Here is a 22,157-nt window from a genome sequence, read left to right as displayed (position 1 = left end):
TGCGACGGAGCTCGCTGTACCCCGGCTGAGTGCCTCTTCCAAGTCTGCTTCCTAGCCGCTTGCAGGAACCCAGAAACGCTTCTGCCCCAGTCACCGCAGCTTGACTGGGGTCCTTCTGGAGTTTTGCTCCTCCCAGGCAGATATAGTCCCCTCTGCCTATTCCGTTGCAGCCCTTCTTCCAGGCAGGCATCGTCCCCTCTGCCTATTCCGCAGCAGATCTGCTTAAGGTGATTATAGTTATTGCCTTTATAAAGGCAATTGTGGCTCTCAGGCCTAGCTCTCTTGATTTATCCTAGGGCTAGAGGGATCCTGCAACCAGCAAACAGGTCTGGAAACAGGACACAAGTTCCAAAAGGAACTGACATAAAAAGCTTTATTTTTCTCGGGACTAGCACATAGACTCATTAAATGTAGATTGCTGTGACAACTTAAATAAAATACAAATATCCAAATCAGAGCAGACAACATACAGCAATTTATTATAACATCATGACATGTTTATAAGGGGGTGGGGAAGATAATAACACAAAATATCTCTCCTGCCTGCAAAATTAGCAATATGCAAATATACCTGAATATGCAAATTAGCAAGCTTTGCTATTCAGGTAGTGCATATCGCTGTTGCTGCAACCAACAGAGGGTGCTATACAGGCTCCATAGCCAAAGCTGGTAGGAAGCATCAGCAGGACAGGAGAGCACACAAACAATTAACACTGAATACATAATACACACACATTAAACATACCTTGCACCTACAATGGGCACAGGGTGACTTAAACATAGGAGTCATCCAGGGATCTAATTGAAGTGTCCATCTTATGTTCCCAGTGATGGTGACTACTGTCACACGCACAATTTCCAAAAATAATTTAAAGGAACTCTATAGTCACCAGAATAAGCAGTTGAATCATCCCCTTCAGGCTTTTTGCTGTAAACACTGTCTTTTCAAAGAAAAGATAGTGTTTACATTACACCTAGTGATACACTGGCCACTGCCATTCAGTGTCTCCACCCTCTGCATGGAGACACTGAACTTTCCTCATAGCATTGTTTCAATTCCTCTCTATGAGGAGATGCATATTGGCCAGGGCTGTATTTGACTTGTGCTGGCTGTGTCCCTGATCTGCCATTCTCTCATTTGATATAGCCAATAGTTGCATTTATAAGAATCAAATGCAGAGCAGTTATTGTAATGTTTAATGCAGAAGCAGCCATTTACTCTCAATATTAAATATGCTTTTAATCAATACAGTTTTAGGTTTATCTATATTTTACTTTGAAATAAATTAATATAAACAGTTTTATTATACAACCATTGTATTATTTACCTGCTTTAGAATTGAATTGAACATACTGAACGGAGTGTATTCACATGGTGATCTAGCACTCCAGCACAGAAATATGTCCAGACATAGCTGGCTTTAGGAGGGGTGGAAAGTTTTAAATGTTGTTGTTAGTAAAAACTTTAAAGGACACTCTAAGTGCCTCCATCCTAGCTCTTTGCTGTCCATTGTTATAAACTCTGGCCTTTGCACCTGGCAGTCATAGATATAGAATACAGCGAAGACCCGTTTCTATTTCCCTTTTTCATCTGCAATTATTGCCTTGGCTTTACCTTGTCTGAATAGGATTATGTAATTTGTGAAATATTTAATATAAATGTGAAAGAAAACAGAGCATCTCATGAAAAAAGGTCAACACACGTTACAATTGCAGTCAGCAGCTGGAAAATACAATAAAGCCATGTATTAAAATGGCAAATTTCTTCACCATTATTCATGATGGATATTAAAGGGACACTCCAGACTCCTAAAGCACTTTAGCTACTGAAGTGCTTTATGTGTGAATAATGTGTTTTCTTTTTACATTTTACAAAAAGTGCAGATTTCATTGGAAATGGGCAATTTATAAAGCAAATTTGTTACTTTCTGGTTTGGTTAGCTCAGTGGAGTTAATCTCAAGAGGCAGCAATTGCTCAGAGCACCTGCCTTGCAAAGATGTTTCCATGAATTGTATTAGGCAGTCTGTGATTGGACAACCACAGAAAATCTGGGCTAGAAGGAGAGGGCTTGCAAAGATTGCAGATAAGAGAACCTCAGCTTTTGCAAAATGTATACTTAAATGCATGGTATAATAAATATAGACAAGGTGGTGCTAACTATAAAATAGTATATGTGGTGCTGCTATAATCACCAAGTGTTGAGTCACTCAATACAACACGCACACAGTGTAATGTCAAAAGCATAAAAAGGTTAGTGAAAGTGCACAGTAACTCTAACTTGGAGTTGCTGTGTACTCTCACCAACTTTTATACTTTTGGGAATGCTTAAATGCATGTTTTTATAGATTATATATTTTTTATTATTTTTTAAGAACTGGAATATAGTGCAATTGTGGTCTACGGAATTAAAAAGGGGAATGAAAGATCTTAGTTATAACAAATGACAAAAGGTCATAAAGGTCATAAAAATATAAAACTGCCTACAGCAGAGAAAAACATTATTTCTCTGTAAAAAAAAATTGTTGAATTATCTGCCTAGAGATATTATATTATAGGATGTTATCTTTAAAAAAGGTCTGGATTCACAATGGCTGAATGTTAGCAGCCTTGAAGGAGGAAAAGGGAAGAACATCTTTGATAACATTGTAGGGCTTATGATATCAGAAATTGTAATGTACCAGTAAAAATAAAAAGTGTTCTCCTAATTTTCCCAATGCTACTGATTGTAGAACTGACTGTCCTATGCTTATAGGAAACATTTCACGTTTCATTTAGGGGAACTATTTTCTTTTTTATACTTTCAATTTTCTTTTAAGTAATTTTAATGATTTATGCATATTTCTGGTTAAATATATAATGTTTTGTTTTTTCATTTCTCGTAGGAGAATATATGTCTAATTGCTATAATGCCTCACTCTTTTATGTCCCATGTAATAAAACCTATTAAAAATTACTTCTAAAATAAGTGTTTAATGATTTTTCTTAGTGCTCAAATGTAAGGAGCACTTGGTGTACCTTAGGAGGATTTTGCATAATAAAATTCACCCAAGCAGACTTTGCTAACTTGTCACTGGCAGAACATGAAAGCGTAAAACAGTTACATGAATACCATGGGATTTACAGTGCAATCCTTTTGTTTACAGAGGGCTTACACCAGCTGCAAACACAAATATTTCATAAAAACTCAGTATAATATTCTTCTCTAAACCTATTTCAGATGTTCATTATCTCTTTGCAACACTAGCGTGGTTAAAATAAATGATTAAATAGTTAACTAAGAAAATACAAATACATTATTTAGAAATACGTTTCAAATCAAAATGTGCCAACAAAGCATTTGAACATTGCATACTTTGTTCTGCGTTTGCACATTTTCAGATTAATGACAATATCTTGCTACTTTGTTTAAGAAAAAAAAATACTATGAATTTCTTTGATATTTCCCAGTCAGCTAATCCATGGGTATATACACAAAGGACACATGATGTAGTATTATCCTGCCCTGGTGCTGCGTAGTGTTATGTAAAATATAATTCCACTCCAAACTATTACAAGCAGAATGTTTATATGCCCATTGGAACAACTTCACACAAAGTGTTGGTTTGAGTGAATCCAGGGTTGTGTCATAAATACATGTATGCAGCTACTTTGACAGGGATGGTGCCAATTTATATTGCGATTCAAAAATCTGTGCCATGTTTTGTGGTTAAGGCAGGAAATATCCAAGCAAAGATACATTGATGGAAAAATCGGCATTATAACAGAAAATATATTTGAAGTGTTAAAATAAACCAGAAACAGGAGAGCAATGCCTTCTTTGAAGTGGGGAGAGTGCAGCTAGACTGTATTCTGGCACTCTTCTAGAGCAAGAAAAATAAATGGTTTTGGCACTCTTCTAAAAAGTAAAGAAAACATACTAGGAGACAATACTATGTTACATAAGTTCTACGTAATACAATTTATAACTGCATAGTGTTTAAAATAAATATAAATAAATTATCGCCTGAATGTGTTCCATTGCATTCAAAATTAATTATTCATCAATGGATAAATCATTTATTCGTATATTTACAGGTAATGGCAATTAAAATAATTTAGATGCTCACCCAGTCTCCACTCCTTCATAAAATCGTTAAAAACCCACTTCTTCATAAAAGCGTATCAATTAAACTGTTAATAGCTCCCAACTGATTTCTCAGTTTTTGTGTCATTTTACCCCACTCCCTCTAGCATGAAAGCTCATTGAGCAGGGCCCTCAGCCCCTCTGTTCCTGTGTGTCCAACTTGTCTGGTTACAACTACATGTCTGTTCGTCTACCCATTGTATAGCGCTGCGGAATTTGACGGCACTCTATAAATATCATAATAATAATAATAATAATAATAATAAAAAAGGCAATATAAATAAATTATCACTGGAATCTGATACAGAATAAAAATAATTTTAAATAATGTAAATACTATAAAATAGAAAAGCTTAAAGAGAATCTGTAACTTATGTGTTGTTTACTACTATATATATATGTATATATATATATATATATATATATATATATATATATATATATATATATATATAGTTAATACACTGTTAAACAAAAATCTGCACACCAGTCAAGCCATAAGACTTGCTTTTCCCACAGAAATCCCAATATATCGTCTTTTCTACTGGACCTCTACGGCTAATCCAAGTGTAGTGTAGATACATATATATACATTATTTCTACTGGTCATCAGGTACCCAGCTGGAATAATAACCTGGCCAAGAGAACTGGTCACCATGGATGTCAAGACCAGGAAACTACTCACTATGAATGGAGTATTCCACCTGAAACCAGCACCCAGAGACAGTACACCAGCCGGAAAGAAGGAGATCGGGGCCTGATGACTGTCAAGGCCACAGTCTTGGATGAAACACAGATCATCCACAAGTACATCACAAAGATGGTTCCCAAAGATGAACTGCTAAGGGAATGCCTGAGACTTCCACAGATATAGGATGCAGAAAAAGAGGAGGTTCCTTGGCCATACAAACCTCTCTATTGGGTGTACCACTGGCAAATAGTGGATGTGGCTTACGTGACAAAATTCTACCAGTGGTTGGAAAAAGCAGGACTGAAAGACGGCACTGAGGCACTAATCTTAACAGCACAGAAACAGGCACTCAGCATCAGATGAATAGAAGCTGGAGTCTACCACACCAGGCAAGACCCAAGGTGCAGACTGTGCAAAGAGGCCTCTGAGATAGTCCAGTACCTAGTAGCCGGATGCAAGATGTTAGCAGGAACAGTATACACAGAGAGACACAACCAAGTTGTAGGGATTGTGTACCGAAAAATTTGCACAGAATATGGATTGGACCTGCCTAAATCTAGATGGGAGATACCACAAAGGGTAGTTGAGAATAGCAGTGCTAAGATCCTATGGGACTTCAGCATCCAGACAGACAAGCAAGTGCTGGCCAACCAACCGGACATCGTGGTGGTAGACAAGGAACGGAAGACTACAGTCATGGTGAATGTGGCAATACAAAGTGACCATAACATCAGGAAGAAGGAACATGAGAATGTCGAGAAATACCAAGGACTGAAAGAAGAACCAGAAAGGATGCGGAAAGTGAGCACTCAGGGCTGTGACTCCCAAGTTGGGGGCGTGGCTTCAACAGATTCCAGGTGGGACAGAAGAGTGCAGTTCTAGGAACAGCTAAGATACTGCGCAGAACCCTCAAACTCCCAGGCCTCTGGTAGAGGACCTGAGACTGAGGAATAAACATACTACCCAGAAGGGGTGAAAAAATCAATTATATATATTTAACACAGTTCTGGGAATCTTGCTAATTGCCGGTATTTAATAGATAGTTACATACAGGTGGTCCTCACTTTACGACCTACCTGTTTTACGATGGCTCGCACTTACGACTAGCTCTCTACCATGGTGATTCAAGGTATTCCCCACTTTAGAGAGCTTTTCTATGTTCGGGAAATTTTCCCCAAACATAGATTAGAGGGAATTCCTGTTATGGTGCATATGTCTATGTTTGAGTAAATTTCCCCAAATATAGACAAGCACACCAGAGCAGGAAATCCATCTAATCTATGTTCGGGCAAATTTCCCCTAACATAGAAAAAAGCTGCTGCGCTTGTCTATGTTCGGGGAAATTTCCCCAAACATAGACCTGCACTGGTGAGCATGCTCTGTGTCTTTGGAGAGGGCAGTGTTACAGTGTGGGGCAGTGACAGTGTGGGGCAGTGTGACAGTGTGTGCTGGGAGGGGGCAGTGTGACAGTGTGGGGCAGTGACATTTTGGTGAAAGGGGCAGTGACAGTGTGGGGGAGGGGGCCATGTGGGACAGTGACAGTGTGGGGGAGGGGGCAGTGACCTTGTGGGAGATTTCTTACCTTTGTGGGATCCCACCATGTGAAGCAGGGTGAGCAGGGTGATCTCCTCTGTCCCAGCCTGCCTGCCTCCCATGCGGTGTGCTCAGTCTACATGCGAAGGGAGCGGAGCCATGTGACGAGGGGTGGAGTTAAGTGATGATGGGGCGTGGCTGCATCGCGAGTAGCTGGCAAGCCGGGAATGCAATAGCAAATCACAAGATAGAACATTTCTGTCTCCATCTGACCTTCATTATGTAGTGCACATACCGTCAGGCAATCGGGCAACTTCCCTGAATCAGCACTGCGGAAGTCAATTCCGCCATTGCACAATATTTTTTGTGTACCCTCAGGAGAGCTTTATTGTATGCGTACCACAAGTTTGGATCCCCTGTTCTAGCGTATCATTCTATTACCAGGTGTGTATGTGTGTGGGGTGGGGGGGGAGGGGGGGGGCTAGCACATTTATGCTTGCCATGGTTGGATAGATGAGGCATATAGGTTGGTATATAAGTAGTGAAACTGAAAAATGGTTGCGCATTATCTTGTGACTATTTATGAGTCCGGCAACAATATAAGAAAAAATATTCCTAAGACCATGTATGCGCACAGTCCAAGAGCAAACAAAAATGAGTATCAATTATTTTAGCAAGAATAAAAACAGAAAGAGAAGAACAAAAAAACGAAAAAAGGCTTCTTAACATGGCAGTGCACGTGTGTGGTTGTAGCTGGTTAACAGTGGTAGAAAGTAAGACATTCCAGTAGGTAGGTGGGTATCGCATTCCAGCTGCACTGTCAGGTATTTTCTCTCCTGGGTAAGGTATGCTGGCTTAGACTGGGTACAAAGTCAATCACTCTAGATGGATCCAGCGTAGACAGCCCAGTTCCACTCGCCTGTGGCGTCACCTTCAGGCCTAGGATGGTTAAGTGGGAGTCAAATTGATGTCTCCACTGATGTATAACCAAAAGTAGTCTAGGTACCCCCCCACGGTAGGGGATATCTCTAGACCTGAGCAGCGGCAAGTGTGGTTGTAATGTTTTTCGACAGGCTCCTTTGTTCTTTGTTAGGTCCTGGAAGAACAGCAGCTTCAAACCTTCAAAAGCAAGTGGGGTTTTCCCCTGAGCACCTGCAAGCAGTGATGCTTTCTCCTGGAGGGAGTGAAACCAGACAATGGTATCTGCAGTGGCTGTGGCAGATGACATCCAATTTTAGAGGTTTCGTCTGCTTAGGTGGTAGTAGGGTGGCGAACAGTCGTCTGAGGAAATGTGGTAAATCAGTGAGACCGACATTGTCTGGGATCCCCCGGATCTTCAAGTTATATTTCCTTCTCTATTCCTCTAGAACTTACATTTTCTCACTAGTACGGAGCTGTTGGAGTTCAGCCGCCTTCTGTTCCACCAAGGTGAAGCAGGTCTCAAGAGAGCTGGTTGAGGCCTCTGAGAGGGTGATTTTTGTGCAGATGCCTCCAATTGCGGTTCTAAAGTAGGCTAGCCTAGGTTTGAATCTGATATGAAATAGTTTAATTCAAGTAGGAACTGGGGAGTTGATTCAAGCCTTGTACTGGTGCATAGAAAATCTCACATGAAAATTGTGTTTGTGTGAGGAAATAGTACAAAACGCATGTATCAGATATCTGATAGTGTAGTTGTTCTACATGATAGACAGACAGACAGACAGACAGACAGACAGACAGACAGACAGACAGACAGATAGATAGACAGACAGATAGATAGATAGATAGATAGATAGATAGACAGACAGATAGATAGATAGATAGATAGACAGACAGATAGATAGATAGATAGATAGATAGATAGATAGATAGATAGATAGATAGATAGATAGATAGATAGATAGATAGATAGATAGATAGATAGATAGATAGATAGATAGATAGATAGATAGATTTAGAGTTAGGAAAATAAATATTCTGTTTCAGAAATATGAGGTTTCATTTCACATTTGTAATAAATAATATACTCCAAATATTTATAACATGGCACATAAATATGAAAGCAATAAAACATAAAATGACACTAAAGTTATTCCCTTTTATAAATATTTTCTTTGTTCGTTCATAATAAACATGAACAGGCTGTAAATATTTTATTACACAAAAGAATAACAAAGCTAAGAGCATTCTGAATGTTTACCTTTTCTCCCACAGCTCCAGAAACTCCAGTTTCACCTTTGCTCCCCTTTTCGCCCTACGAAATACAATGAACAGTCACTTAACGCATCGCTTTAAATTATTCTGACATGGTTTATTAGAAATGCCATTCAGATAAGCTACACATAAACACCAGAGTAAAGTTAAACTAAGAAATAGTAGCAACAAAAAGTATGTTAGACATCCATGGGTAGTATTTTCACTCCGATACACTCTTAATGGGAGCTACTGTGCTTTTCTATTCTGACTGTCCAGATGGAAGTCTTGAGCACAGCGATGGCAATTGGCCATCAGTAAAATGAAGGGGGAACCAGGGTGATTTTCACCTTGTCATGGTGTCTAATTGCTTAATCCTCCACTTCCTGTGTTACTCTATTTCAGGAGGAGGAACCATTTTGTTTAGCTCAGTGGTATATTTATAGCTAGAGTTGATGCCATGGCTGTAGGAAACCTCCACTGTGCTGCTCATTCCATTCTCAATGTATCTAATCATTTTATGAAGTCATATATTTTTATGGTTATATATATACATTCGGAATGCATAGAATTAGTGCTTCAACCTTATTTACTATTATTATTAAAGCAATACATGTATTTTTAAGCACTATAAGCAGGACCAGTGCAACAATGTTTTAAAATGTTTTTTTAAATTAGGTTTATGAATATTATTATTATTCATAATAATATTTTTATTGATTGTTGTTTAACTTTTGCAGAATGCATAAAATATCATGCATACCTATACTTCTACATATAACTTATATGGCTATGGTTTGCTTATTAGTTTGGTATGTTTATTAACATAAATTTACCAGTATCAAGTTATCTCTGTTCCCCCTAGAACCTTCATTTTCTGCGAATACAGGTAGGTGGATTGTGTGAGGCTGATCAGAATGGCACCGAATTTAAACACCGAATTGAACTCCCCGCTCTGTCAGTCCCTGCATTGGCTTCCAGTTAGATATAGGGCTCAATTTAAAATTCTGCTGCATGCTTACAAGTCCCTACATAATGCTGCTCCAACCTACCTATCCTCATTAACACAAAAGTATGTCCCGTCGAGGCCCCTACGCTCTGCCAAATATTTCTCCATGGCTGCACCTCTTCTTTGGAACTCCCTTGCCTTCTCCGTAAGACTTTCACCCAGTCTCCACTCATTCAATAAAATAATTGAAAACTCACTTCTTCAGGAAAGCATATCAATTAAACTGTTAGGAGGTATTTTATCCCCCATTCCCATGACTCCTCTCCTGCAACTGTCAAAATTACCTACTAAGCCCTCAGTGAATACTTTTCTAACAACCTACTTCGTACCCCTACTTTTACCCTTTGTGTCACTATACCCTACTCCCTCTAGAATGTAAGCTCATTGAGCAGGGCCCTCCACCTCTCTGTTCCCGTACGTCCAGTTGTCTGGTTAGAATTACATGTCTGTTAGTCCACCTATTGTACAGCGCTACGGAATCTGATGGCGCTATATAAATAATAAAATAATAATAATTGTCCTTCACTGATTTTACCACTAAATATCAGTGGATGCAAGAAGAGATACAACCCCCACCTCTGACTAGAAAAAAAAAATTAAAAAAAAGAAAACACTTTTGGCTTTTGATTAAAATAATAGCTTATCAATGTAAAAAATGTTTTACAAGGTTTATTAAAAGCATGATGTATAAAATAAAAAAATAGTAGTAAGGTAAATGCACTGTTGTCTGGAAAAAAAAAAACCCACAAAACACAGTGGATAATATGGATATTTTACATTCTATACCAAAAACCTTACAAAAAAAGCTGTACACTAAATGATGTACATGAGGTGGAAAAAATAAGTTGCCCAGTCTATTTCCTCTTTTTTAATGACATTAGAAAAAAGGGTGCTGGGGAGAAATCACATGCACTTATTTATTAACCCTAGCACAAGAGGGTTAGTTTTTAGATAAACAAAATAACTTAATATTCATTTGAAAACCGGGATTCATGGCTAGCTCATACATGTAAGATAAAACCTATTCTGAATGTAGATTGCTGGTCAGGGATAAAATTGCTCAAAGACTGGCACTAGATGTGTATTTTCTGCCAAATGTAAACATTGGCATTTTTTTGAAATGGCAATATTTTACATTGTCCAATTAAAGAGACAGCATTTACACACACAAAATAACTACATTAAGATGTAGTGATTCAAGTGCTTAGAGTTGCTTTTTAAGTCATAAGTTACCATGTAATTCACATGTAAGACTAGGCTGTCCGTAATGCTGTTACAATATATGTAATCAATTAATGCAAGCTGTACATTATAGCATCTGCAGTGATTCTGCGGCACTGTGCTCTATGGGGTTTATCCACTATTATTATTATTATTATTATTGCAATTTATTTAGCGCCAACAGATTCCGTAGCGCTTTACAATATTATGAGAAGGGATTTAACTATAGATAGGACAATTACAAATAAACTTACAGGAACAATAGGTTGAAGAGGACCCTGCTCGATCAAGCTTACTAGATAGCTTATTGTAATAGTGTGCATAACATATTTTTACATTTTAAAATAACTCTGAGATTTCTTTTTACCGTTTTTTTTTATTTTGAACTTAAATTTTGTCAGTTAATTGTTACTAAAGTAAGAATTCAAACAGAATTCCTAGTGAATTTCAAATGTAATCTCAAAATTTTCCTAATGAAAATGTTCGCTAAGCATGCTATGCTTTCAGTTTTGCTACTCTCACCTTACATTTAAAATTCACCTTGAATTCTCACCTTAGTAAATAATCCTGTGCAATTTGTTTGTTAGTTCAGAACAAGCTAGTGTACAGGGAAAACAAAACAATATATATATATATATATATATATATATATTTTTTCTCAATGAGATGTTATGAAACTAAAGTCTGCTGTAAGAGATAGTGAACATTATTATTATAGCAATTATAGTAATATACAGCAGATTTCATATAATTACAGTATTGTGGGTTTAATTTAGGATACTTTGTACAACTGAAAATGTAGTTTTTTATTCTATGTACATGTAGTGGAAAATCTACGCAATGAAAAATTTGAGAAATTTTACACAATGTTAATGGGGTTGGCTAGTTTTAAAACTGATGAAGGCTTGTTTTTATGCAATGTCTCAAAGAAACAGGTCACCAATGAAAGACTTAAAAAACAGAAAAGATGACCTTTGATCTTGATAGGAGTCCAACATTTCGAATAATAGTGCCCCATTCACAGTGCTAAAAACACTATTCTCTTGTTTTTTGTTTTTTTTATCAAGGATAAATATCAATATTGATATATAATACAATAAAAAATGCTTACCTGGGGTCCCATTTCGCCTTTTAATCCAGGTAAACCGGTAGACCCGGACAAACCTGCTTCACCCTGTAACATGATACATTATCATTTATTACTTAATTGCAGTATTCATATGTAGTATTAATTTAGTATTCAATATTAAAAGAATGCAAATACTCAAAGGGTTAATAGATTCATCACTGATGGTACAGGAATTATTAACTATGAAATGACTTTGTAATACATGAGAATAGTTTGCATATAAGTATGTATAAAATGCTTAATCGACACATTTAAGCTCATTTTTCTCCCAGCCAATGCTGTACGTATAGGTCTACATGCATAGTAAATGACTTTTGGGTTGTAAACACTACATAGGTGTAAGATTATTATTTTTTTCTTAACACCTTCCTGTCAACATTTCACATTCACAGTCTTTCTTGTCTGTAACTGAAGTTGAGTCCAAACATTCCAACCACTTTTTATTTTTTATTTTAGTCTTTGAAACACGACAATCAATATGTTATTGATCTGCTTGTTACTCTACTGTATACGATTCTTGGATCCAGTATGATGTAGAATTTGAAGGGTTATTAACTACGCTCTGAGTTGTAGGGCAGTAAGATCTAAATGCCAATTTTTAAACAAAATAGCAAAGCTGTGACTAATTGAAATATAACTGCTTTGAAAACATAATTTCTTTTATTTCATTTTTGCAAATAATATTTTGGAAAATATGGACTAATTTATCGTTATAAAACTCAATTGGAGGACTTTCTGTGCCTTTTTTTTTTTTACCAATGCGGCATTATCATTTACTCAGCTGAGCTCACCTTCTCTCTCTGAAACTCCTCACATATGAGGGTTACGTTTTTGTGGAAGACTGATTAAATAGGTACTATAGGCACCAAATGAACTTTAGCTTAATGAAGCAGTTTTGGTGTGTAGATCATGCCCCATTAGCAGCCAACAATATTACGGTAGTTAATTCTGCTCTGGAATAATATCAAGATAATTGTCAGACATTTTAGGATGAAACCCAAAATGCAGCATTCACTGAGGTAATAATGAAAATGGAATAAAGTATAAGGCAAACAATCTAGAAAGGGCTCGGCAAAGATACGGTCAAGAAAGTCCAAAGGTCAGTATCCCAGACAACATGGTTCTAAAGCAGTGAGACAAGCCAAGGATTAGGTATCCAGATAAATAAACAGTGTTCACTGAAACAGCACATAATAACTAAGCAATGATAGATAAACTGTTCTCTATTTAAAATTGGCACCTGTCAGAGGTCACACCACATCTGACATGCCTCCATACTGCCCCTTTATTGTGGAGGCTGTCACGGACCTTGGGATTCCCTGGAGAACCGAGTGAAGGTACTCTGTTATTAGTTGTGCACATTTTGCTATCCTGCGGCTTTGTCCAAATGTGCACGTCTCCCTGGCATCTAGTGTTGCCCGGGAGATGTGATGCATATCAGGTCGGAGGTCACAGCCCTCCACTTGTCAACACATGTGCATGCATTCTGTCGGCTATTGCTTGGCAGTGCAAACAGAGCAGCGAGGGAGCAAAAGTAAGTTGTGAATCAAAATCCCCCGTGCCCCTCTCCCGAGGACATTTCCTCCAGAGATGTAGGAGAGATGGCCTATCAGGATAGTCACATGGAATGTATGAACATTACCAGAAACATGTACATTGGAGGCAGGCTCCCAGGACTGTTCTTCTGGATCACAATTTTTCCAGAGGATGAGTTACTATGAGGGATATGGGAATCCAAGATCTTTGTGATTTTGTATGCTTCCTCACCATTAGCTTGAGTAGGGCCTAGAGAGGGAGGATGTCGTTCTTAGAGATGGTGGCAGTTGTAACTGTACAGTCACAGGGAAGAGGTTAGATACAATAGTGCAAGGATCAGTGAATTCCTCAAATGCATTTTTGGCATTTTCAGACCATTGGAATGTGATATGACTTTTTGTGGTACATGCCATTTGTTGAACCACTCAGAAAAAATTGCGGATTAACTTCCTATAGAAGTTGGTGAAGCCAAGAAATATCTGAACAGATTTTTATTTTGAGATGTAGACCAGTTCATGATTGATTCAACTTTACACGGATCCATTTCAAGGTGTCCAGGAGCAGGACATATCACAAGAATTCCATTTGGGCAGTCCCAAAGGTACATTTTTCTAATTTTAGACTGGATTCTGTGTCAGAAGAAGATGATGAGCCCAGGTTCACAAACATGGTGTCCAGGAGTCAGGACATATCACAAGAATTCCATTTGGGCAGTCCCAAAGGTACATTTTTCTAATTTTAGACTGGATTCTGTGTCAGAAGAAGATGATGAGCCCAGGTTCACAAACATGGTTATGACTTTGATGTAATCACAGTGGTAAGTAAGTGGTTTCACTATGAACATTCATTGACATTCCATCATAAATACATGGTATATACTGTAGTCACCTGAGAAACATTCTGGCAGTGGCACGGCAGGAGCCGTGAGCAATAAATGTAAGTTGTGACAATAATCATGGTAGTACATATGTCTATTTTAATTATATTTGTAAAATAAAGTATTAAAAACAAATATAAAAAAAGATATTGCCTTCTGTCTTCTTTTGAATCTTCCTATCCATACAGTCATAATGATCAGTAACCATTGTGTTGGTTATGTTACTAAACTAACTAAAACAGAGAGTATGTTGTTGTAAACCCTCCTATGTTGTGATGTTCTGTGCATGGGCTTTTGCACGTAGATACCAGCTCAATGCATTTAAAAGTTTCCCACTTGCTAATAAACAACCTCTAACTTGTGTCATCTAGTATCAGGTGAGAATCCTAGCTTAATTTTTAGCTACCCAGTGCAGTTCTACTGTGATGACATCACAACTCACAAACTAGCAAGCTTGTATCATATAGCAATATGTGTAAGGTGTGCTATGGAACTATGGACTAAAAAAAAAAAAAAACTGGGGATACACCGTTAGAGCATACAAACACAATTCAGTGTTAAATAATACCCTTTAATAATTAAAAAAAAAATATGGCATTTGACTGTTGAGCACTTGTTCAAGGACTCAGGGCCTGACACCTGGAGGGAGCTCAGCGGCACACTGGGCAAGCTGCCGAGTGCGTGGCCTCTCCATGTTATTTACAAAGAGGGGGGAATTCACCCAGGAGCCCAGCAGCCTTTGGTCTGCATCTCAACTGGATGCAGACCATGAGTAACTGTCTACCACAACCGTGCTAACACTGTAAAAGCCAGAGTTTGTTAGACAGTTTGTCACGGCCTGTGCTCAGCTGTGGTTTAGACCAGAGACTGCTGGGCTCTTTCTACCCTGAATCCACAGCGTTTCAGCAGCATGGAAATGCCCCCATCTCTGCAAAATAACAACAGGGGAGGGGGGAATACATGTCTATTTTTATATTGTTTTTTGAAGATCAATGATAATTTGATACATCCCTTATCCCACCCCTATACACACACTACACCCAACTATATATATAAAACACCTTTACTCACACACTATACCACTCAGTCAGACACTACACACCATATACACATATACTATACCCCATACACACACACTAAACCCCATGTTCACACACTGAAAGTGTACTATGTATACGCACACTATACCCCCTAAGTGGTGTGTATAGGCCCCTATACACAAAGTGCACCCTTTATACACATAACCGTCACCCCTATACCAACACCTAACCTCTATATACATACACATATACTACATTATACACACTATAAGCCATATACACACAGTGCATCCCCTATGCACCCAATACATACCTATACATATTTACTTTATGCCATACACAAAGTGAACCCCTATACATACACTACACTCCTATATTCACACTGCACCCTCTATACACACACTGTACCCATATGTACACACTACACCACAATACACATATATTTTACATCCCCTTTACAGAAGCAATATACCCCCTATACACACACTAGACCTCTGTACACCAAGTGCACCCTTCATACACTACACCCCTTATACACATACTACACCCCCTATAAACACAAACACACCAACTTAAATTTTAAATATTACACACACACTTCATCTGCTATACACACACTATACACACATGCATAAAACCTACACCCCTTATACATAAAGACTGCAACTCTTAATACACACACACACATACAAACAATGCAACTCATATACATATAAATGCTGCAGCCCCTTGATACAAACACACATGCATTCCAATAGCCCTGTGCACAAACACACTACTAGCCCTGCCGACACACTTATACACACTATACAGTCCCTAGATACATACAGTCTCTACAGCCCTTAGACATGCACACAAACATACTACAGCCCCAAACCACACATACTACACCTTCACACACACACACACACACACTCTACACCACAAACAGCCACCACTATACACACACAACCCCACAAGCAGCCTCCAAACACATATAACACCACATGCAGTATCCCCACACATGCACTGCACTCTTTAACATACTTACCAGCAAATAAGTGTGTGTGGCTTTATTTTTTAAAAAATATATATATATTCTTTAAAAGCATTAAATTGTTTTTGGTTGTAGTAAAACCTTAAAAGAAAATCTGACCCTTTTCGGGTTTTCAGTCTGCTCCATTTCAGAGCAGTAATATGTGAACAATGATTATTGTTGATAGAAGAGAATACAAAAAAAAAAGGCAAAAGGGCAGATATGTTTTTTTTATTTGTTTCACTGCATATAGTCATTTAAAATACACCATAAAGATTATTTTAGGGGAATGTCTACATATTTGAATTAAATGATGACAGTTATCCTTTAATGCTAAAGGATTCCATTATATACAGCACCCATTTGTGCATTATGTTTTATTTATGGATCAAATTCCCTTTAATGTAACAGAAGATGAATGTATGTCAAGGTAGAAAAATGTTGTTAATAGGACATTTTGAGTCATTTCATAGAAAATTGATAGAGTTTATCTTTTCAGCCTAGATGCATCAACCAGACGTAAGCTATCTAAAGTATAAATATTATTTACAATATGTCACCAAATAATTTATTTAACACCCCATGGGCATTTCAGATACCACAGAACAACCGTAGATTATATTTGTATTTCTTGGTGGAGAAAATAAATTCTACCAAATAATACATTTAAATGTTACTATTTTTATTAAGGCAACTATAATTTCCTTTTTTGCGCTATATCCATAAATCCATGCGAATGTTGCAAACAGCTTATGTTATATATTAAAATACGTACATTTTTCTACCAACAATAACCGGTAAATAGCTAAGAAATGCAGACAATTGTTCCTACATGCAAATTATCAGAATGTATCAGAGTATTGTTTCAAACATGTTGTACTGATGTTAAGTACATGCATCCTCAATTTTTTAACCAATAAAAAAAAAATGGAAGTTGATTATGTATAGGTCGTACAGCCCCAGGGGCTTGCTTCAGTTTATAGAAATGAATGTAAACCATTCATGGCTGTACTACAGATACACAATTGATTGTCATCAATCTGTATGGGGAAATGTTACACATGACTGCACTGCAGTATACTTCCTGATAAATTGCTCAATACTTTCTGTTGGAAAGATGAGACAAATGTGGTGGATTAAGGGTTGTATTTTTCTACATTATGCTAGGCATTTGCCATAATTCAAGATTTTCAAGAAGAATACTTGACTGATCAGAACAATTACTGTAGTTCTATAGCTTGGTGTGTCCTTTTAAAATAATGGTAACACTTGTTCTATAACCCCTGAAAGCTTTGCTCCTACTGTCAGTAAATTACAGGCATGAGCAAATAGATTCTAATTCAATTAATATTTTAAAAAGTATATTTTCACGCCTATACTGGTTAAGATTGAAAAATGATATGTCAGTGAATGAGGCTGACCATGTATTTCTCCTCTGCTGTTTGACCTAGATTTTGCAAATCTCTTGACAACTAATTTTATCACGCTGTTCATTTGTTCTCCTTGACAATATGTGATAGTGATGTTATAGTGATGTTATATGTTTCATACTTTGACAAAATATCCTAGTTGGTAAACTCTATTTTTCCGGTTTAAAATCTTCTTTTTTTTTTAACCTAAATGCCTTGATTGTTAACTGTTTACAATGCCCTTGTCAGTGAATAATACACCTAGTGCTGCATGATCTGAGAGAGTCAATTTGTTTTTAACCCTTAAGGACACATGACATGTGTGACATGGCATGATTCCCTTTTATTCCAGAAGTTTGGTCCTTAAGGGGTTAAAGTGGTTGGATGTCTATTGTTTTGGTGTGCACAATGGCAAAGGGTGCTTCTGGTGCTACAACAGAGTCAAGCATGGTTCTTCAATCAATGCTTCATGTAGAAAGCATTTGATTGGAAGAGCACAGGGCTTACTGAGCATGTGCTTCTCATCCATAATGCTTCTATACGAGAAGCATTGAATTGGATGAGATGGCAAAGAGGAAGGGAAGTCACCATGACATTGCCATAGGGAGATCAAGTGGCTGCAGGGACTTGGAGCTTGAAAAAAAGGTGAGAGAATTTTTTTTAAAATTTCATTTAGGGGAAACCAGAAACCTAAACAGTGAGTGGAACACTATACATTTGAAATACATGTTTGTATGCTAAAGAGTTTCTAGGGGCAAAGCCAACAGTTTAAAAAGGGGGTTTGGGAAAATTAAGAACAGTTTCAATTTTGTGTATAAGGCCCTGTTCCCTCTCCAAAGATTTTTATTACACTGAAATGTTTGTAAAAAAAAAAAAAAAAAAAAACTCCAAACCCTGAATGAAAATTGGCATTCATTTTGACTCCATACCTTGTTTGGAGAACAGAAACATTTTTCGTTCGTTGAAGGGCCCAACGTTTGACTCAGAGGCTCGACTTTCCCAACTGGTGATGAACTGCCATGAGATGTATCCTGCATTGCACACTAAGATGGTAAAATAATACAGATTTATTTAATCATTATAGTGATACATACAAAAGATAAAAATAAATACATAAATACAATGTGATGTACTTTCATTTGCAATTCTATAAAGGATAATATTTCACTCATCATCCTCCAATAATGTTTCACCCATAGGTTATTATTCCATATCTCTGTGTTAAACCAACAGTTACATACAGGGAAAGACTTACATAATAGGTGTTTGTAGGCACATAATTCTAAGGTGCCCCCTGCTCCTTCCACTCAAAAAAAGTCACTAAAGTAAGTTTAATGCATCTTTTAATTGGACATTGCAGGCATAACAAAACAAACAAAATGTGCATATTTCTACTGGTAATGTATAGTGTTTGGATATGCATATATAATGAGTATAAAGGCATGCATGGTAAAAAATAATGTTAGAAGTGGTTATGGTAAAGTGGGGATAAAGTTAGAGAGGGATTAATGTCAGAGTTAGATTGCATAGGGCGTTTAGTGTGGGTATTAAAAGCTTGATATGGGTTATACTTAGAGAGGTATAAGAGGTGTTTAGAATTATTGGGTTGAGGGCTAAAGGGGGGTCAAAACTAGTATTTGGGTCCATGGAGTGATTCATTTTTAAAACACGTTAAACCTAGGATTAAGGTAAAGAGATTTTTTTTCACATGTAGTCTTCGAGAGCTTAAATTTGGGACTAACAAAGGGATTTGTTTAGGTTTTCGAAGGAGTTAAATTTAGAATTTGAGAAAATTGGTTGTTTAGGGTTCAGGCATGTGGAGTTTGAAGAATTATTTGCAAACCCCACTATGATTTATAGTAGAATTACAGTAGCTATTAAAGCATACAGTTTGCATGACTCAGTGCTGTCCCTACTCCTCCTGATAGGCATTTCCTGTGTGAGAGCATGTTAGTGGGAAATTGTTCCTTGCACTTCCTGTCCAGCCTCTCATACTGGGATAGCACTAGGTTTTACACCATTTGTAATTGTTTGTGCAGCTCTGCTATCAAACTGAGGCTGACTATATTATAGGGGTCACTAGCCAAGGCTTGTGTTACTTATCTCCTGTCATCAGCCCACCTAAACTCCAAAAACACACAAAAAGTGTTCAAAATAGGTGCTTGCTACAAGACAGGCATGCCTACTCTGCCTAATGGAAAATCTGGCCCTGGTTACATATTTACCATATTCACAATCTCTCTGTAGCTCAAAAATGAAGTAGCTTGCTATCTGATGCTTCTCTTCCAACTGTACTACACCTGCTACCTTTTGCCTAGCACATTGCAAAAAAAAAAAAAAAAGAGCTAAAAATATTATAATAAAGCCAATGGACAAAGTCCACTATTATTTTCTACTAGTGTCTCTAATTATATGATTCTATGTCTGTAACACGAGCTATTTCTAATATAAATGTGTAATAAGAAAATAGATAAATGGACATATTTTAGTACACTTCCTTAAATACAATTCTATATTAAGTTGGACCTGTAGTGTTCCCACCTCTTCTTTTTAAAGAGACACTGTAGGCACTGTAACATCATCATCTCACTGAAGTTGTTATAGTGTCTGGAGCACCTGGCACCATCTTTCCATTAAGCCCTCTGTTCTACTTAGGCAAATGAGGAAACATTAGCCTGAGTAGCAATGGGTAGCTGTGATTAGCTTGGCGTGTCAGCTGACCATGTTCAGCTAATCACAGCCCCCACTGCTTGGAGTGTAACTCCAATGGGGAAGGGCTGTGGACTCCTAACTGAGTGTTAAACTGCTCGAAAATCATTTAAAACTGAAAGGAAACGCAGTACCATGCATTATAACAAATCCAATGAGATGAAATTATTATAGTACCTACAATGTACCTTTAATGAAATATATACATAGGTATATATATATATATATATATATTATTATTAAAAGTCAGTTCAAATGATTGTGTTTCTATGTTCTTCAGAGTACTAATGCAGATTAAACTCTTGCCAAGTTCTAACAGATGGATAGGAGGTTGAAAGACAGGAGGCTCATAAACTTGACTTTAAAAATCACATCATATTAATTAACAATTGTAAAAATATGGCATAGAACATACTATTATAGAGTGATAACAAACTATGCATGGTATGTCATATTGCAATGAGTGTTGCAAGAAGGTTATCTAGTAAGCTACAGATAGACAATATTAAGCTTATCATCCCACTTCTCAATGTCTCTGGATATGATGAGTCATTAATCATCTGTAACACCATGCTGACTTGTAAAGTAGAAAGTGTGTAGTCACCAAGTGTGACCAATACTGTATTCTTTATTGACCTCTACGCTACTGTTATTTACATGATCACACACAGAGAGGCTGCCCTGATAGCTGTCTCGCATTATTACCGGCTTAAAAAAACATATTCTTTGCCAAAGCCAACGTGATAGTGTCGGCAAGTGTTGTAGTAAAAACGTTTTCAAATGAAAAAAAAAAGAATAGTAGAAGCTTTGAAAATACACAATAATTTTTCAAGTATTGTAAAAATGCACAAATTAGTACATTAAAATGATCATGTAATCATTTTGCATCGTGTGCATTACCAAGTAAATTATAAGGTTGCTTTGACAAGAATTACTTTGCATTAGTAATATAATAACAGACAATCAAATGCCACATCACATCCCACCTAGGAAGCTTTTCGTTTGTTAGACATGTAATGGAAGTGAAAACATTGTGTTTGCTGGCACTTTTATGGATAATCTAAAAAAAACAAATCAACAACTTTTTTCAGCTTCCATTCACGTAAAGCTTACAAAAATGTTCACAGAATGGCATTTAATGTGAACAGTTTTATGTTCTCCAATCTTTAGCAAACAAACGCAGAGTAACACCATGTAACTCACATTCAGGGCACAATTTAGGCCAATTTCACCTTGTATTATCATTGCACAGTGGATGTGATCAAAACAGGAAACCTCCTGCGATAATCAGTTTATATGAAGCGGTTTTATTCATGGCTTGATTTCCATTAGGTTTTACTTGTTTATCTTAAACATAGTGGACGCTTTCTTCTTCTGCAAATAGTCAGTTTCCACTTCATGTTACTAAAGATTGAGTCATGTACACTATGCCATATGGTTTAAACTGGAACATAAATTTACAAAAAGAAATCTTACCGTTTCATCAGATACATCACAGCAGTTTTCCTGAGCTGCACGATTAGGACTGCAGTAAATTGTTATTCGTTGGAGTTCAATCTGAGGAAGATAATCATAAACAGAATCAAATTTCTAAGTGGAAGAAAGAATATATGGAAGTATTTTTGGGTACATTTCAAGAATATAATATAATACATAGCAACTATATTATATACAGCATAAGTAATATGGCTT

At 37.1% G+C, this 22,157-nt stretch overlaps 1 protein-coding gene across 1 annotated transcript in view; it reads right to left on the bottom strand.

Annotated features, from left to right (window-relative positions):
- LOC134586239 (collagen alpha-1(XIX) chain-like) overlaps positions 1–22,157 on the bottom strand; it is a 378,704-nt gene that overhangs the window by 140,236 nt on the left and 216,311 nt on the right. The window contains exons 7-10 of the mRNA XM_063441732.1: positions 21,942–22,022; positions 18,686–18,799; positions 11,862–11,924; positions 8,528–8,581 (exon numbers count right to left, since the gene is read on the bottom strand). Coding sequence (XP_063297802.1) covers positions 8,528–8,581; positions 11,862–11,924; positions 18,686–18,799; positions 21,942–22,022 — 312 coding nt within the window. The remainder of the gene's footprint in view (positions 1–8,527; positions 8,582–11,861; positions 11,925–18,685; positions 18,800–21,941; positions 22,023–22,157) is intronic.

This window comes from Pelobates fuscus, chromosome 2 (genome assembly GCF_036172605.1).
Source record: "Pelobates fuscus isolate aPelFus1 chromosome 2, aPelFus1.pri, whole genome shotgun sequence".
NCBI lineage: Eukaryota > Metazoa > Chordata > Amphibia > Anura > Pelobatidae > Pelobates > Pelobates fuscus.
Note: the sequence above shows the minus strand (reverse complement) of the source record. Positions and strands in the feature narration are given on the sequence as shown.